This window comes from Cucurbita moschata, unplaced genomic scaffold (assembly GCF_002738365.1).
Source record: "Cucurbita moschata cultivar Rifu unplaced genomic scaffold, Cmos_1.0 Cmo_Scf00004, whole genome shotgun sequence".
In the NCBI taxonomy this organism is placed as follows: Eukaryota; Viridiplantae; Streptophyta; class Magnoliopsida; order Cucurbitales; family Cucurbitaceae; genus Cucurbita; species Cucurbita moschata.
The window spans coordinates 5796329-5813262 of NW_019268520.1; the positions used below are offsets into that span (position 1 = coordinate 5796329).

A 16934-nucleotide genomic window follows, 5' to 3' on the forward strand; every position below is an offset into this window, starting at 1 on the left:
TTTTTTTTTTTTTTTTTTTTTTTTTGGATAAGACAAATATTAAAGATTTTGGAAACTTGAAAGAATTTTATGGTCTTACCAGTTGCAGTTCCAATCCCCATCAATGAAGAGCCAGCATTTGCCATGATAGCTCGAACATCGGCAAAATCTACATTGACGAGTCCTGGTATCTGAATCATACAGAGTGCCCTTATGAACCAGAGCAACTTAATAGTTCTTTATAGTAAAAAGAAATATTAGCACAGGCAATCTCTCAGAACTTGCAATACAATATGCCCTTCCAGGAGTATGATTATATGTTTTCTTTGCACAAAGTTGTGCTATTTCAAGTTCACTCCAAATCTAACCAGAAGTTTTCACATCAGAAAAATATTCCATGTTCTTAAATTTTTTGAGAAAAAAATGATAATTGTCAAAAAGCCTTTGACATGGACTATGGCTTGATATAAAAGAATCAAAATAAGAGCATCTTGTTCAACTTTCTAACTAATTACATACCATAATTATGTCGGAGATACCGCGAACACCTTGGCGAAGAATATCATCAGCTAGGTTAAATGCTTCTGTCACAGCTGTTGATTGCGAAACCGCAGTTAACAGCTTGTCGTTTGGAATGACTATAAGTGTATCAACATTGTCTCTCAAAGCTGCAATTCCTTCCTGGGCTTGAACTGTCCTCCTTCGCCCTTCAAAAGAGAATGGAGTTGTAACGATACCGACTGTCAATATACCCATCGACTTGGCAATACTTGCTATGACAGGAACACCACCAGTTCCGGTCCCTCCACCCATTCCAGCCTACAAACAAAGACAATTTCTCCTCCAATCAGAAAAATACGAGGATAAGTCGAGGCTAGACATAAATACTCCAAAAACATAATAACGGATGGTTGTTTTTGGGATAAACATCAAAAAGCTTTTCCCTACATCCATTGCATGCCATTCTCATCAAGATTCACTGAGAAGTAGTGCATTATGAACAAAAAGACCTGGAAAACCACGAGTTTTCTGGATCAAATATAACATTATTTCCACACTGAGATGCTTCAATTATCAGTAAAATATATCATTTCAGTTAAGTTCATTGAAAAACAATGCTGTTCATACTGGCACGACCACCCGTGATGGGCGATCAACCCTCAAAAGTATTCTATTGGGAGTTAAATAGCCATGTAAACGTGAACTTACAGTGACAAAAACCATGTCTGCTCCATAAAGTGCCCCTTCAATAGCTTCCTTGCTCTCGTTGGCAGCACTCATTCCAACGTCCGGGTTCCCACCCGCTCCGAGACCCCTTGTAAGTTCCCGACCAATTTGAAGACGGTTCTCATATTGCACAGGGGACATTCTCAAAGCTTGAACATCCGTGTTGACAACCCAGAACTCCACTCCCTTCATTGAACTCTCTATCATACGATTGACTGCATTTGACCCACCACCTCCAACGCCAACAACTTTAATCTTTGCTTCACCATAATTACTTGGACTGATTGTGTCTCCCAAACTCTCAGTGTTACTTTCACTTAAACTATCCTGTCTTGGGTTACTCAACATATTGCTCCCATCTCCTCTAAGCATTGAAATTTCAGGGTGTAGTTCAAGAAAAGGGTCTCTATTTGGATATGAACCGACACTGTGAGAATGGGAGGCACATTTGAATTTACGCAGAGCTAACTTTTGGCCAACACCCACAAATCCATTCCCTTCTTCATGCATTTTAACGCAGCCAAATCTTCCGGACGAATTATAATTTGACATTGATACTCTTCCTCCAAGAACATTCAGTACGCCAACTGGGTTTCGACCATCAGAAAGAGCAAAATGTATCCACGTACAACTTGCCATCACAAAATTGTCAATGTAAATTCTAAAGTCGACTGTTCAGAAGAACTTCTTAACGGTTTAAAATCTCGAATCCAACGCAAACCTCTCTTTCAATGCCTATTCACAAAGACCAAATAGTCAATTGAGAATTATTTAACCATTGGGATAATCTATTTTGGCTTGACAAGCATAGAATAAAGTAAAACAGTCATGTGAATCGTACAATATAGCGAATATACGAGAAAAAACGATTTAAATTGTGCCTACAGCTGAAAAAGATAAATCATGAACACCAAAAAAAAGAAAAAAAATCAAGAGAAACACCGAGCCACTGGAATTCAGTCACGAAAACCTCCAAGCGAGTTCGAAACGTAAGGAAAATGGAATCAAACCAACATGAGAGCCTCATTCATCATGATATAACACGAATCTCCTTGACAATGAAAGAATGCAGGAAATTGAGAAATGCAACTGAATTCAATATTAAAAATACCGGAGAAAAGTGCAGAATGTGTAGCATTTGAGTTGTACTTGGAGCCTGAAATGGAAATGGTGGGCGGAGAGAGGGCGTGTTGGTAGCTTAGATTCTTCGCGCAATTATGAGAAAAATCCTCAGAAAAGTAACAAAAATCATGTGAAGAAGAAGGTTGAGTTGAACGCTGGCTTTTTGGAGGAAGGCGATGTGCGGGTCAGTGCCAAAAAAGCAGAAACGGATTGAAGAAAGCGTCATATCAGCCAAGAGATCGCATCTCACATTTGGGCTCCAAATTTGAAGGCCCATTTCCGAGCTCCCCATTCCAGTAAATTAGTCAACACAATCTTTACATATTTCATTTTGGTACCTCAATTTTATCTAAATCTCTATTTTAGTCCTCAAATTTACAAAAATAACTATTTTAGACCTTATATTATTATTTTATTTTTAACAAACTAGCGTTAATATAAACGTGATAGTTTAGAGACAAACATCTCACAATTAAATATTAAATTGAAAAGAATAATATATTTATTATTTTAAAGTTTAAAGAAACTAAAATAAGCATTAAAATAATTAAATTACAAATTTAGTCTTTAAAATTTATATTAATTTAGTCCTTAAATCCTACCTATTCCTCCTCTTTAAATTTTATAATCAATAAATTGCTGAGAGTTCAAAATTTAAAAAATATATATATATATATAAATATAAAATTAAAAGTTCAGGAGCTATTAGATATTTTTTTTAGAGTTGTTGGACACGGAAAAAAATAAATAGGATATTAAAAAAAATATTCATGTATGTTATATATTTAAAAAATAATTAAAAAGAAAATTACATTACAAATTTTTGTTGGTTAAATTTATGAATTAATTAAACTTAATTTGTATTAAATTTGATAATTGGGAGTAAATTTGGATATCCAAATTATTTTAATAAAGATTATCCAAAATCTGAAATTCCAATTTTGTCCCTCGCTTTTTCGTCTCCTTTTTAAGTCCAAACTCCCTTATGATTCGGCTCTTAACGAATTCTACACTTCAGTTGCCTCTGGCTGTGGCTTTTGTCATCTTTCTTGGAGATTCCTCTCGTAGTTTGTGTTGTGAGATTGATTCGTCGAACAAAGGCTTTCAGATTCTCTTCAAGATAATACGTATTCGAGCATTGAGGTAAGCTATGCAGATTTTTGCTCTTCGCTGATCTTGTTTTGGAAAATGGAGTTTAGAGTTAGTCATTAAAGAGTTAGAATCGACGTTCTCCTTCAATTTTTGGTATATTCTGCCTCTTTTCTGATGTTCTTGGACGTGGTACTTGAATCTTGAACTTTCATAGTTTAAATCTTTTTCGCAGTACTCCAGTGCTAGATTCGGTTCATTCTGTGAGCCGTGTTGATAACTCATTTTGCTTTTCTGTATTGTTTCTATGAATCTCGTTCTATTGGTGATTTTCCTATTGAAGAATTCAGGTTTCGATTTCTTTTTAACTTTCTTGTTGATCATGGACCAGTTTCTATTCGGCAAGCTCTCCGAGTTCATGATCTTCCCTAAATTGGCGCAACCTTAACCTGGTCTTCATTTTCTGCTCGTCTAATTAGACATGGAAGACCTTCCAGTTGAGATTATTGGAAAAGTACTGTCTCTTCTACAATCTGTCCAAGATCTGGCGATCGCTTCGACAACTTGTAAGAAATGGAGAGAGGCTGTGCGGAATCACCTCCATACTTTGAGCTTCCACTCGGATTATTGGCCAGGTTCTAAAAGCCTTTCGACGAGGAGATTGGAAGTTATAATAACACAAATGATACTTCAGACCACTGGACTTGAGAACTTATACATTTTTATGGATGAAGTAGATGCATTCTCGGCTTCCTCAGTGACTGCTTGGCTCATGCATACGAAACACACAATCGTTCGACTGCACTATAATGTCAACACTGTTCCAAGCATCAATATAATTGAGAAGTGTGGTCGACACAAACTAGAAGCGTTGGCATTGGCTAATAATCCGATAGATCATATTGAACTGGCTTATCATAAGTTCTCTTGTTTGAATTATCTATCACTCTGTTATGTCATCATTTCTATGCCAGATCTAAACCTTCTTATCTCTGCTTGTCCAAAGCTTAAAAGGTTATCTGTAGTTCACCCAGAATTTACGGGGACAGATGAGACGACAGCAATGGAAATTAGAAGTTCTTCATTGAAGGATATCTTCGTTGAAGATCTCGGTAAAGAGGATATCACGCTAGAGGCTGATACCCTTGAAATTTTACATTTAAAAGATTGTAGTCCTGAAGTATTTCAGCTAATTGGCAAAGGAACTCTGAGAGTTCTGAAGCTCGAGGAGGTTTCGGCTTTCGAACTGGGTATTGGAGATAACACTGAAAATCTTGAAACAGTGGATCTCAGCGGTACTGCACTTGTGTGGCAGGGATTCTATCATCTGCTCTCAAAGGCATCAATGTTGAAGAGGCTTCGGCTGTGGAATGTAAGAATTTATGATAGTGATGAAGAAGTTGTGGATTTGGGCTCAATTTCCACCAATTTTCCCCAGTTAAGCCATTTATCTATATGTTTGGATCTAAGACGTAGAGCCTTTCATCATAACTTGCGGAGATCTTTTCAGATGGAGAATGTGACCATATTAGAAGTTGGATGGAGGGAAAATAATGTTTTTTTCTCTGAATGGGTGGCGAAACTTGTTAAAATATGTCCAAAGTTGAAGAAATTGACAATCTTTGGGTTTGTATCAGGAGCCATGACCAATACGCAATGCCACACCCTATCGTGTTTTGCCACGGCTTTCGTCGAACTTATGAGAAAACATCAGCATATTCAGGTCGGGTTCGTCTTTGCATAGCATTTAGGCAACCAAATATGCGGCTGCTTAGGTAAATTATCACCGGAATTTTCATCATTATCACAGTTATGAGATTGCAAAACCACGCATCCTATGAAAACGAGATTTCTTTATTTTTCTTACTATCCTACATTTATTTCTTATTGGTTTCTTATCCTTTTGTTCTTTTTTCTCTTACCATAGTAATGTTTGCATTCGCCACTAAATCAACGTTCTGCTTGCCGCCTGTGGCTCCTGAAGATATAGTCTTGCTGCATGACATTATGATCCCCTTACTAACCACGAGAGTCTTCTTATTGTTGCCTTCCTGCACGAATTATGGTCCCTCGCTGTCATTCATTCTGCGCTCTTGGACCAAAGACCTCTGAAGAAGTCAAATCCGCCATCTTCCTAGCGTACAGGTAACCCTCTTCTTTTCTACTTCTTGGTAATTGATAGTATCAATTATCCAAACTAGAACCAAACTGTATTGAAATATAAAAGATGAGCTTGTTAGATTGAAATATAAAGATGAGCTTACAAGTTCCAAAATTCATGCGTTAATTCATTCACCAAAACAATGCTCTCCCCCCCTTTCTTACTTCATCTATAACAAATTGGCTAACAATAGTCTAATAACATTCCTTTCGGTAATTTGCGTGCTGTACATGCGTCGAGTTTGGTGTCATGAATATGCCAAAGCCAAGCGTGGTTGTTGTTTCCCGTCCCTTTTTTCTGCACCTGGGTTACTGGAGAAGAATCCCTAGTGGAGATGAAATTTTATTTGGGTTTGATTGACTTTTGAGGTTTTGAAAATTGTACCCATATAGATAAGACATTGAGGTAGATTAACACCGTTTGAGAGCATCGATTTGATGAACAAATCTGAATTTGAAACAAGCCCGATTAAATATGATACCACTATGGCGATTCTCTCTCCATTTTAATCTTTTATAGCTTACAAAGACCTGAAGATTTTATCAGATTTTGTGCAAATTATGCCTATCTACTACATAACAACACCTTGACAAACTCGTAAGAAACGAAAAACCTTGGTACCAGGCCATTCACCCATGCAAGATTCGAGTCATCTGAAGAAAAGAAAGACAAGCAAGCCCAATTTCCTGCTGGACATGCTGTTTGGCTCATTCATGCCAAATTCTCGAAGTCCTGCATGCACCGAGGTTTTTCTGTGAACCGTTGGAAGTTTCCTGCTAACTACTTGAGTGTGTTTCGTGTTTTGCCTTTTCCATGGCTGGAACTTAAGAGGATTTTCTTTTACAATGGGCAACTTGAAGTTCTCCTCATAACGCACAGCTTTTCCTTGGCCCTCTGTGCTTTCGTTTGAACAATCTTTGTTTCCTCTAAGTACTGCAAAAATGAAGGCTAAGATCAATTGCTAGATGTAGCTCAAACCATGATTTGCAAATACATAGATGGTGATCATAGAGAGGCTATCAGGTCAAACTCTTGGATTTAGAGCTCTAAAGAAGGATATTCAAGGAAATAAAATTTATACTTAAGAACTGCAAAACTAGGATCTATCAATCCTGCATTCATTTCTTTTCATATCTGATGGAAATGGCATGCAATTCTACCCTGCTATTGCTTCAAATTGTATAAATTCAGGTTGAAGCAGAACATATCAGATGGATTGTAAAACAAGGTACCTGTTGCTTTCTCTTCCTCTCTAACTCAGCCTATTTATGTTCCAACACAAAAAGGATGGAATATCTGGTTAGAATTACAGTAGTAGGCAATTTCTATTTGATATATCAAATGTTTTCACATGATACTTACCAAGGCCTGCTTAAGATGTGCATTTTCCTCTCGTAACTGGTTCAACTCTGCTTCTAACTCTACTGTGTATGCCTATTTCGAAGTAGGGAAGAAAATGCATATTAGCTACTTCAGCTTGTCATTTTATTGAAAGAAAATGACACTAGGAATAGAAAAGTGCACCTGTTTCCTAGCTCTGGACCTTGCAGCTGACTCCCTATTCTTTATCATCCTTCTCTGCCTCCTTTCAACTACTTTTTCAACTGGCCCATCAATTATTCTCTTCCTACCTCTTAACCCACCCATGTCCAACCCAAATTGATTTGAGCTATCCACCTGATTGGCGCACATTCCATCGGGGGAAACTGGACTCACAGGCGCCATCCCCATCGGTTGAGCCGGTGAATATCCTCCTACCCCACCCCCACCCCCTCCACTGTTCACCACTCTTCCACCATAGCAAACTGCAGGTGGAGGCTGTGATGGGTACACACTGTTTCTTTTACCATTGCCTGCATATCCTGAGGTATCGCCTATGGTAGAACCACCTTGGGGGACCGGTTGGTATGTCGTAATGCCACCGGCACCAGCAACGGCACTACCGCTAGCACCACCACCAGCTGCAGATGTACTGAGTCCCATAATAGGCCTGGGAACATAACCAGCACCAATGGTGTGGTTGCTATTCTGGTACATACCATACTGCTGAGGTGGTGGCAATTGCTGCAACACTCCTGCCCGGCCACATGGTTGTTCTTGAACAACCCCAGCTTTGATCAGAAAATCCTCCAATGTCATTTCCCCAAACGTTGGTTGGCGCGTGGCAGATTCTGGATTCTGATTGTTGGCATTACCACCACTGCTGCTATTTTGACTCTGCCCCTGCTGGCTCTTGTGAATCTCAGACCAAACCTCATCCACTGTCTTCCGGCACAAGGGTGCCGGCAGTGTTAGTGAACCTTGCCGAGGTAGGCTTGCTTGCTTCTCCATGTTGCGTTTCTCCACTCCGCTCACCGGCAAGTGAGCCTGAGCGTTGCTCAATGCCGCCACCGCAGACGTCGCCGACTGGCTGGCATTGAATGCTTGGTTTTCCTCCGCCGTCCAAATGCTGGTGAGGAACTCATCCATGTTCATGGAGCCAAAGTTCTTGCCACTCTCACAGAGAGTATGCTGGAACTCGTCCAGTGTAAGCGAATAAATGGAGGACTGCCTTCCAAGGGAAGAGAATCCATGGTGCTTGAGCTGCTGCTCCGACTGCAATGGCGATTCAACTTCATCATGTGACATCATTTCTGATTCTTTTAACACCATGTTTTCCTCTACTGGTGTCTATTAAGATCAGCGACGAGCTTGAAGCTGCCGCATCAATGGAAGCCAAAGAAAACATAACAATATGAGAGACTTCATTAACAACGGGAGAAGAACAGTATCAATCTTCTTGGAATTTAAAATCATCTTTAATCTTCATTGCTACTCGAATACTATAATCATCGACTTTTAAGATGTAATCAAAACCATCTTCAAGTTTTAGTGGCAAATATGTACTTGACAAGACCAAAAGTGTGTTTTTCTTTGAAGAAGGTTTATTCCATATCAGATCCCACTCATAATAATAATAAAAAAGGTAAATTATAAGGAATAAATAAGTACCATAAAAGGTAAATTACAATCAAAGCACAAGGGAATCAAAACAACTTGAAGTTATTTGTATTGATTTTCATCAAAAACCACATTAGAAGCGGCAAATAATTCATCCTTTTGATTTGTATTGATTTTCAAATGGGCATAAAAATGGCAGAGCAAAAGAACTGTATATTTAAAGCAGTAGAGCTCTAATGGCGGATTCAAAACAGCCATTGAAGGGTACCAGAGAGATTGAGAGAAGCTGAAGAAGATGAAGGGAAATGGAGACTTCTGAAAGCCTTGAGGGTTTAAAACATCAAAATCGTAGCTTTCAACCTAACAAAAGCCGCCATTAATGAAGCTTTCCCAAGCTCTGAATCTCTGGTACTCTGAAGCAAAAATACGAAGCTTGAAGAAGAGAGGGAACAGAGCACGAAACGGGACTAAACTGCGGTCTTTTCGCTGAAATGGGGTCCATTTATATATTGTAAACTGAAAATTATACAGCAATTTTGCTTTATATTTTTTATTTTTTATTTCAATTTATATAAATAAATAAATAAATAACCCTACCAAATAAATTTTCGCCGCAATTAATAATTTTAAAATATCAAAAGACAAAGTTAAAATTAAGTTACATACATTTTTTGGTATAAACTTTATGATTTGATCTCAAGTTTCGTTGACTTCAATTTTGTTTAAGATAATTTTTATCTTCCCATTATTTACCTTTGTCATATGGTTGGTTATTAAATAAAAATAAAAATATTTGAGATAACGCTCCAATATTCAAATTAAATACAAATTTAAAATGGGTCTATTTATTCGAATTTTCATATTTTTTTCGACTTAGAAACTTAAATAATTTTCATATGAACAAACCATATAATTTAGTATAAACCGTTAAATTTTAGTTCAAATTTCTCATTTTAGGATTAGAAACAAGTCAAAATTTATAATTTTGATTATATATATATATATTTTTTTTTTTTTTCTGGTGAATTTTATAGAGTTTTGTGGTTAAGTGTAGTGAAATTTAATGGTTGGTAGGGTAAAATATATATTAAAAAAAAGTAGTGAAAAAATGTTAAGAATTAAATAGATTCTATGGAATGGAAAGAGTCGTAATTTCACATTCATGTTATTCATTGTTTACATCACAATTCTTCCTCGTGAAAAGGCCAAAAATACAAATATTTTTGAAATGGGACCTTTCCTGTAAAAAACGAAAGTTTTGGGGACTCGTTTTTACAATTACCCTAGCCTTTTGCTGACATTATGCAGGAAGAGATAGAGTGAAAAAGAGAGATAGAGGTGGAGCCCACACTACCTAAATTCCTCGAAGTCAGAAATTATAGATATTTTATTAATAAATTCTGTTAAAAATATTTTTTTTTAAAAAAAAACTTTTCTTTTTCTTATTAAGTTATTTGAAGGAGGGTATCCCCTTTTTTCTTCTCTCTCTAAACCTATCTACGAGAGTCATTGACACGTGTAAGACACGTGGCATGGTTTAGCTCTTTTGATCCTGTCTGGACTCTCCTAGGCGAACACGTATGATCATGGCTTTAAGATGGGTGAAGATTCGGTGCAGCTGGCTCACACAAAGAGGGTGTAGCATCCGATAAGCGTCCTCCACGTTAGGCTGTCGTTTTATTTGATCGGTGAAAAGTGGGGAATTTTAGCAGTTTTGAGACTGTGATGACGTAGAGGAAATGTGGATTAGAGGGTACTTCGGATGGCGATATCGTCACATGCAAGTAGGGCCATAGCTGAGCCCTAGGCACGTGCTACTTTTTAGTTGGCTCTTTTTCTTTTTTCTTTTTCCTGAAAATTACAATTTAAGACTTTTTAAAAATAAATTCTCTAATATCTAATTATTTATTAAATACAACATTAAAAGATTGAAAGAAGTAAGACAACATTTTAATTTAATACTTTCCATTAGACTTAGGCACAAGTTGTCATCTCAAATCAGGGCGATAGGCTTAGATATACGCTGTCGGTTGGTTGATCCACTCAATGGTTTGAGTGAGTGCTGCGAAGTCGCTACAAACGTCCTGTAAAAACACGATTGTGACATTTAGTATATAATCAAATATTATCGGGTTCATGTAATTTCACTCGGGACACTGAATGGATAACAAAAGGATGGAATGACACTTTCAACCCTTAATTTCAAAGATCAATAAGAGAGAGCATGGTAAAAGTATCCATTGTCCTCCAAGCAAAAGTAGAGCTCAATACAGCCAAATGAGGACCGCTATAAATATAATGTACCAAGGGCGAGAGAGACAAAAAAAAAATGGAGTACTGAAGGACCACCAACCCAACCCAGAAGAAGATGTAATAAATAAAAGCCTATTTCTCGTTGAGAAGAAGGGCTTTGATGATGGATTCAGACATGCCATCAGCATTGGGAAATCTATGCCCAGCACCTGCTACCTCGTGATAATGAATCCATGGAAGCTGTTTGGCAATGTGACGTTGGAGGGCGAAAGGCACGATCTTGTCTTCATCTCCCTGCCATAAATGAACTGAACCTTCATTCCCTGGGAATGGGTTTTCCAGATCCAGGGGACTGAATTCCCACTTCCCAAATCCAACGTTCGCGTCCCTGTGGATGGACTCGTGTTCTCCTTGTTGGCTAAATATAGGCTGAAAGATTTCATCCCATCAACAGAAAACAAATATTTATCAGTGTGTTTTCTAAGAAAACAGCTGATTATAATGTCACCATTTGTTTTTCAAAGTTCAGCTATTTCCTCCCCGATCATAACTACTAGCTTGGTTTCTCCTTTACTTGATTAATGTTAAATAAGTCACCCACAGCTCTCAAAGTAATGTATTTTCACTTCTGAGTATTGTTGGGAGGGAGTCCTACGTTGGCTAATTTAGAGAATGATCATAGGTTTATAAGTAAGGAATACATGTCCATTGGTACGAGGCCGTTTGGGGAAGCCCAAAGCAAAACCAAGAAAGCTTATGCTCAAAGTGGACAATATCATACCATTGTGGAGGATCGTGATTACTAACACCAAAAACAAATACACGCTCCCAAATGCTTGGAAAAGGCTTCATACTCTCCACAAGCTACCAAACCTCTTAGTTAATACATTACCCACCCCTACCATATATTACAATTGGTCCACAACCTTTTAACAGTTTATACAAGAGACAGGTACTATTCTTACCTACCCTTATCCACACTCCTTGCACAACGGTAACTACAATTTCTCTCCTTTGCTAATTCAATATTGTTTATGGCAGATTTCTGACTTAAACCAAACCAGCACTTGAGGGTATGCTGTTGGTTTTTCCATGTTTACTCTCATCTAGCCTAACAAATTTGGCCAATAAATCACTTACTGGAATGAAACCTTTAATTTGACAGTCACATTTAGCACCATTTCTATCATACAGTCAGCATTAAAAGATATGATCAGAAAAGTAGCAAGCAAAATTTCATGAAGAAAGGTCACATACCTGACATTCTTTCCTTCCCACTAGCTTGGACTCGAGTTCTTTGTCTTGATGAGATAGATTCCTGGAACTAGCTGCAATAATACTAGAAGAAGGAAACAATCTTTGTGTATTCCACCAATAGGTAAGCCAGGGGGTGTAGTGAGCCACACGAACTGCCCACTGATCCTGTTCAGACTGTTGGTAGAAGGCTTCATTCGTTAAGTTTGCAGGGAGCCCAGACCACCAGTAGTTAATAGCTGGTGCCAATAGCGCTGCCCCTGCTAGCCTGTTAATATTTAAAAAAATTAAGTCCTTATCAAACACAAATAGATAAATCACTTTCCTTGTTCTCCATATTCTTTTACATAAAAATGAGGCAATGGAATATTCAATTTTAATTTCTTCCTGAAGTTCATTCTCGTTTTCTTGTAGGAAAGAATTCTTGACATTTGTTTTCAGGTGTGGCTTCATACCTGTTAGGAATATATTTTAGACAGCTCCAAACTACCTGGCCACCCATGGAAAATCCAATAACATAGAATTTGGATCCTAGCCCCAATTGATCAGCTAGCTCCTCGATATCATAAGCAGTGCTTTTTGGAGTTCGATTTGGATTTGGATCGCTTTCTCCATAACCAGATCTGTCAAATGATACAATGTAGATTCCTAAATTTTCAATTACGTCCTGCAAAGATTTCAGTAGAGATTCACCTTTAGACTGGTCTCATTTGAGTGTTTAGATGTCTTTCCAGAGCAAATGGATAAACATTAGAAGGTGAGGTATAAATGATACCGGAGAGATGGTATTTGCAACACCGGCATCGTGTCTGCAAGAACGGAAGCCATGGACAAAGATAATTTTGTATTTAGCTGAATCTTTTGGAACCCCATGCTCCTTATATGCCAAATACCTACCATCTCTAAGCTTTATTCTTGGTGCTGTGATGGGAGGGCCATCGGGGGAGCCACATATTTTTGGTGCAGGAGGCCGGATTGCCTGATAACCCCAGGCTAAAAACCCAAAAAAGAGCAGCACTGCTATATTCCTTACCAATCCTGTTATTTTGAGTTATAATCAGAAAAGCTAGTAGATACATACATCAAGGGAGAACCAATATCATTCTTTTTGTTTTAAAATGCATAAAATAGGGGGAAAGGTACAATGAAATTGAAAAATAGAAAAAGAATTAGAGAAAAATCATATTATTTGTTCTATAACATGGAGAAGATCTTTTCTTCTTCTTCTTCTTCTTTTTTTTTTTTTTAACAAGATATAACTTTTCAATGTATACGATGAGAAGATACAAAATGCTCATATAGCATGGAGAACATCTATAGTATGTAAAAGAAATGAACCATATCCACTCACATAAGATTGCACTGATAGATCACAAGATGAGTGTTAAGTTGTAAACAGTAACAGATCTAGGAAAGAGAGGCTGGTGATGTTAAAGAAATTCATTAACACCTGATCAACCTAAACCAAAAATTATGGGCTTGAATGGGCAGTTTAGGGTCAAACAACTTCAACTCGTAGGTTAGATTGGTTCCTGGTTGTTCTAATATTTACTTCAACTAAATAGAATCAACTCAAATTTGATGAAAAATCATGCCGGAGTGTTCTAAAGCTGAGGTCAGAAATTGAAAATAGCACCCTAAACTACAGCTTAGGTCGATTTTGGTCATCGCTACAGCTTACTCAAACGCATAAAAACCAGACGGAGAACTACGATTCTTCCTTCCTTCCAACTTCGCAACGAAAAAGGAAACAACGTAGATGATTAACATGCGAATTTCAGCATATTCGAATACAATAAGCACCAAAAAATTCACACAAGCAGTGGAGAAAAATAGAAAAAGAAATGGAGATAGGCCACCTGAAGAAATCGGGGAAGAACTGCTCCGTTTAGTTTTCCTCGTATGAGCTCTGGCCGATGCTGCCGATATCTTCCGGTTCACGCCCCCCGCCATTACAGCCCTCGGCTACCCACAGATCAGACCTCGCCCTGAATTTCGCAGGGAACAAGGGAAGGAATAGATCTGAAAGTAAAGCGAGGGCGTGGGAAAAAACAGAGAAGCTCAAGAACAACTAAAGGCGGTTTTTGGGTTATTTGTCAAAAACAGAAAGGCTGTGTAATTGGTTAATTTCTATTTCTTACACAATCTGATCTGGAAAATATTTAATTTAATTATTACTTTTTTGTAGTTCATAAAATATTTCTTTTAATGCGCTAATTGGTATTGGACATATATTTTTTAAGATTCAACTTATTTAAAAATTAAATTATACGTCGAAATTTATAGATTAAATTCAAGATGTACCCGAATAGAGTTCACAACCTAACTCATTTCTACCTAAAACTTTGAGTTAGTTGGGTTGGTGATCCAAGCAACCCGAACAGAGTTCACAACTCAATCCAACCATTTACATTCAGGTTTGGTTAGGTTAAGTTGTTGAGTTGTTTTTTTGTTTTTTAATTATATAAAAAAATAAATCTTACTTATCTAAAATACATGTTACATTAATAACTAAAATCTCATAAACTTCAAATATCAAATATTCACGGGACAAAAGCATCAATAATCTCAATTACAAAGTTGAAATATTCTTAATTTTCCTAATAATCTTAAAGACATGATAGTGTTAGGTTGGGTTGTAACCCTATTTTTTAGATTGATCATGTTGATCCAACAAAAAAAGATGTAACTTACAGACAGACATGAATGGTTTGTTTTTTAAAAATTCAACCAAATCCAAACCGACAAAAAAAAAAAAATCTAACACAACCCAACTTTTATGGTTTGAGTTTAATAATCCAAATGGATGAGTCACATGAACATTCCTAAATTAAATTATTAACTTAATATATTAGCTCAAGCTTCCACTAATATTGTATTCTTTAGGCTTTCCTTAATTTCTCTTCAAAAATTTTAAAACCCGCCTGCTAGAGAGAAGTTTCTACACCCTTATATATAATGCACGTTCTTCTCTCCGACCGATGTAATATCTCACAATCTACTTTCTTTGAGACTACCATCCTCGCTGACACTTTTATTTTCTCCGATCGATATGGGATCTAATAAAAAGCCTAAACGAGAGGGGAGAACATCTAAATAGCTTTCAACATGAATTAACCAAATATTTTCAATAGACATGGGCCCAACTTTTGACTTTGGGCCCAACTTTTGGGTTTGGGCTTTAACAAAATCTTTTTCAATAGACTCGGACTACTTAACTTTAACGAGCTCCAACTGAATTTCAACGTGTCACGCACGTTGTTCAATAAACACGTGGCACTATTTGATAATTTTTTTGATATTGAGATAATAGAAATTATTCGTTCGAAATTAAAATATGAATATCAATACAAAATTTTTAATTTTGTAAACATATTGATAAATATTTTTTAAATTATATTTTTTAGAAAAATTAAGTTATATGTTTATATTAATTTTCATATTCATATTATCTCCCATCCACGTATTTTAATCATGAAATTTAATATATATGTATAAATTTTGAGAGTCAAAATGTAATTTTAACTAGTAAGTGGGATGATGCCAAAAAAAGTGGTTCGAACTCGTCAGACTATGCTAAACAAGTGTCGAGATATAATATTTTTCTAAAATATTTATGAACCGAGTTGAAAGGTGGAACAACCTTCCATATTTGTTCTCGAATGGTCGAGTCTTTTTTCACTTTATTGAACGAATAAATATATTAGAAGAATCAGCATAGTTTGCATTTATTTGGTCACGTGTCGTTCTTTATTTCCATTCCTAATTTCTTTCCAAACATTTTAATTTTACCAAAATTTTAAAATTAACCTTGTATTTTTATTATTATTATTTATTTATTAAACATTCAAAATAGGTTATTACTTAGTAGAAATTAAAATAGATATATTAACTATTATTATACTAACACTAAATATGAAGGGAATAGAATAATTTTCTTTAATTTTCAATTTTTATTGGTTGCTAATTTTAATGAAGTAATAAATAATAAATATTATTATGTGGGTCTCGTACTAAAAAAAGAAAATCATTCCCATTATTTTATATACTAAGCTTCCGAATGTCACTTTCATTCCTTCAATGGGTAGGGATACCCTAAACCACTTTAATACTTTATTTAATATAAATTAAAAAACCTTATTTTATATATTTTTTTATTTATTATTATGCGAGCTATTCTTAGCGCACTTACATAAAACAATAACTCATTTAAATTGATGAATCTGAGTATAACTCAACTAGTTAAGATATATTACAGATTAAAATGTCAAAAGTTCAAGATCAAATACGTCAATTTGAATTTCTCTTACTTTTACTAGCTTAAAATGGCTTTCATCAGCTTGACTAATCATAAAATCCATTCCATTGGTTCAAAACCTTAAGAGTAAACCCATAATGAAAGCCTGAAGATGAGAACAATATCTGGTAGTGGTAGGCTTGAACTGTTATAAATGGTATCAGAGTCAAGCACCAGGTGATGTGCCACGAGGACATTGACCCTCAAGGAGAGTGAATTGTGAGATCCACATCGGTTAGAGACGGTAACGAAACATTCTTGATAAGAGTGTGATAAAACTTTGAGGGAAAGTCCATGTGCAGCCAAGTGACTGAGGTGAGGGTTGATTTGAACGTTCAAAGGGAAATGACGAAAAAGCCCATGGGAAAACATGGGTAATGTGGGGGGTATGTTTAGAAGGGTCACATGAGGTGAGGGGGGCAAATGGGGAACAAAAAAAATAATTTTTTTTTTTTTTAAAGGTAGAATAGTTTCTAGTTAGGGAAAAGAAGGGAGGGTGATTGGAATTTGCCAAACTTGGAAAAATTTGAATCTCCTTTATGCAAAAATGAAGTGACCACTAAAAGCACTTAGGGTTTTGGTGGAGTTTCCTTTATGCTTTCAGCCCTCAAA

General features: G+C 36.5%; 4 protein-coding genes and 1 long non-coding RNA gene across 7 annotated transcripts in view; 2 read left to right on the plus strand and 3 right to left on the minus strand.

Moving 5' to 3' along the window:
• The window catches only part of LOC111442140 (cell division protein FtsZ homolog 2-2, chloroplastic-like), a 5635-nt gene extending 3104 nt beyond the window's left edge, over positions 1 to 2531 (minus strand). The window contains exons 1-4 of one of the 2 annotated variants that reach the window (XM_023079419.1): positions 2318 to 2531; positions 1189 to 1941; positions 499 to 798; positions 80 to 170 (exon numbers count right to left, since the gene is read on the minus strand). In XM_023079419.1, the coding sequence (XP_022935187.1) occupies positions 80 to 170; positions 499 to 798; positions 1189 to 1845 (1048 nt within the window). In that variant the 5' untranslated portion in view covers positions 1846 to 1941; positions 2318 to 2531. Of the gene's footprint in view, positions 1 to 79; positions 171 to 498; positions 799 to 1188; positions 1942 to 2148; positions 2270 to 2317 lie in introns of those variants that run through there. The other variant, XM_023079420.1, reaches the window with a different exon arrangement.
• Positions 2532 to 3338: 807 nt separating this feature from the next.
• Positions 3339 to 6279, plus strand: LOC111442142 (F-box/LRR-repeat protein At1g67190-like). Of its 2 annotated transcripts, XR_002710268.1 has the most exons (4): positions 3339 to 3471; positions 3809 to 5192; positions 5345 to 5562; positions 6203 to 6279. XR_002710268.1 is itself a non-coding variant. In XM_023079422.1 (3 exons), the coding sequence occupies exon 2, from the start codon at positions 3899 to 3901 to the stop codon at positions 5159 to 5161; it is 1263 nt and encodes a 420-aa protein (XP_022935190.1). In that variant the 5' UTR covers positions 3339 to 3471; positions 3809 to 3898; the 3' UTR covers positions 5162 to 5192; positions 5345 to 5686. The 2 variants fall into 2 exon arrangements, 1 of the variants encoding a protein (XP_022935190.1); XM_023079422.1 differs by lacking the exon at positions 6203 to 6279 and having other exon boundaries at positions 5345 to 5686.
• LOC111442141 (protein ABSCISIC ACID-INSENSITIVE 5-like) lies at positions 6012 to 8975 on the minus strand. The gene is made up of 5 exons (XM_023079421.1): positions 8787 to 8975; positions 7103 to 8275; positions 6941 to 7012; positions 6811 to 6840; positions 6012 to 6511 (listed from the first exon to the last, which is right to left on the minus strand). Exons 2-5 carry the CDS (start codon positions 8228 to 8230, stop codon positions 6419 to 6421), a joined length of 1323 nt encoding a protein of 440 aa, XP_022935189.1. The 5' UTR covers positions 8231 to 8275; positions 8787 to 8975; the 3' UTR covers positions 6012 to 6418.
• On the plus strand, positions 7748 to 8392 carry LOC111442143. The gene is made up of 2 exons (XR_002710269.1): positions 7748 to 7887; positions 8257 to 8392. It is a non-coding gene; the product is annotated as an uncharacterized LOC111442143 (long non-coding RNA).
• A 1682-nt stretch (positions 8976 to 10657) lies between the features above and the next one.
• Positions 10658 to 14118, minus strand: LOC111442192. Its single transcript, XM_023079487.1, has 5 exons — positions 13885 to 14118; positions 12801 to 13063; positions 12481 to 12692; positions 12029 to 12293; positions 10658 to 11200 (listed from the first exon to the last, which is right to left on the minus strand). The coding sequence occupies exons 1-5, from the start codon at positions 13976 to 13978 to the stop codon at positions 10904 to 10906; spliced, it is 1131 nt and encodes a 376-aa protein (XP_022935255.1). The 5' UTR covers positions 13979 to 14118; the 3' UTR covers positions 10658 to 10903.
• Positions 14119 to 16934: the final 2816 nt, after the last annotated feature.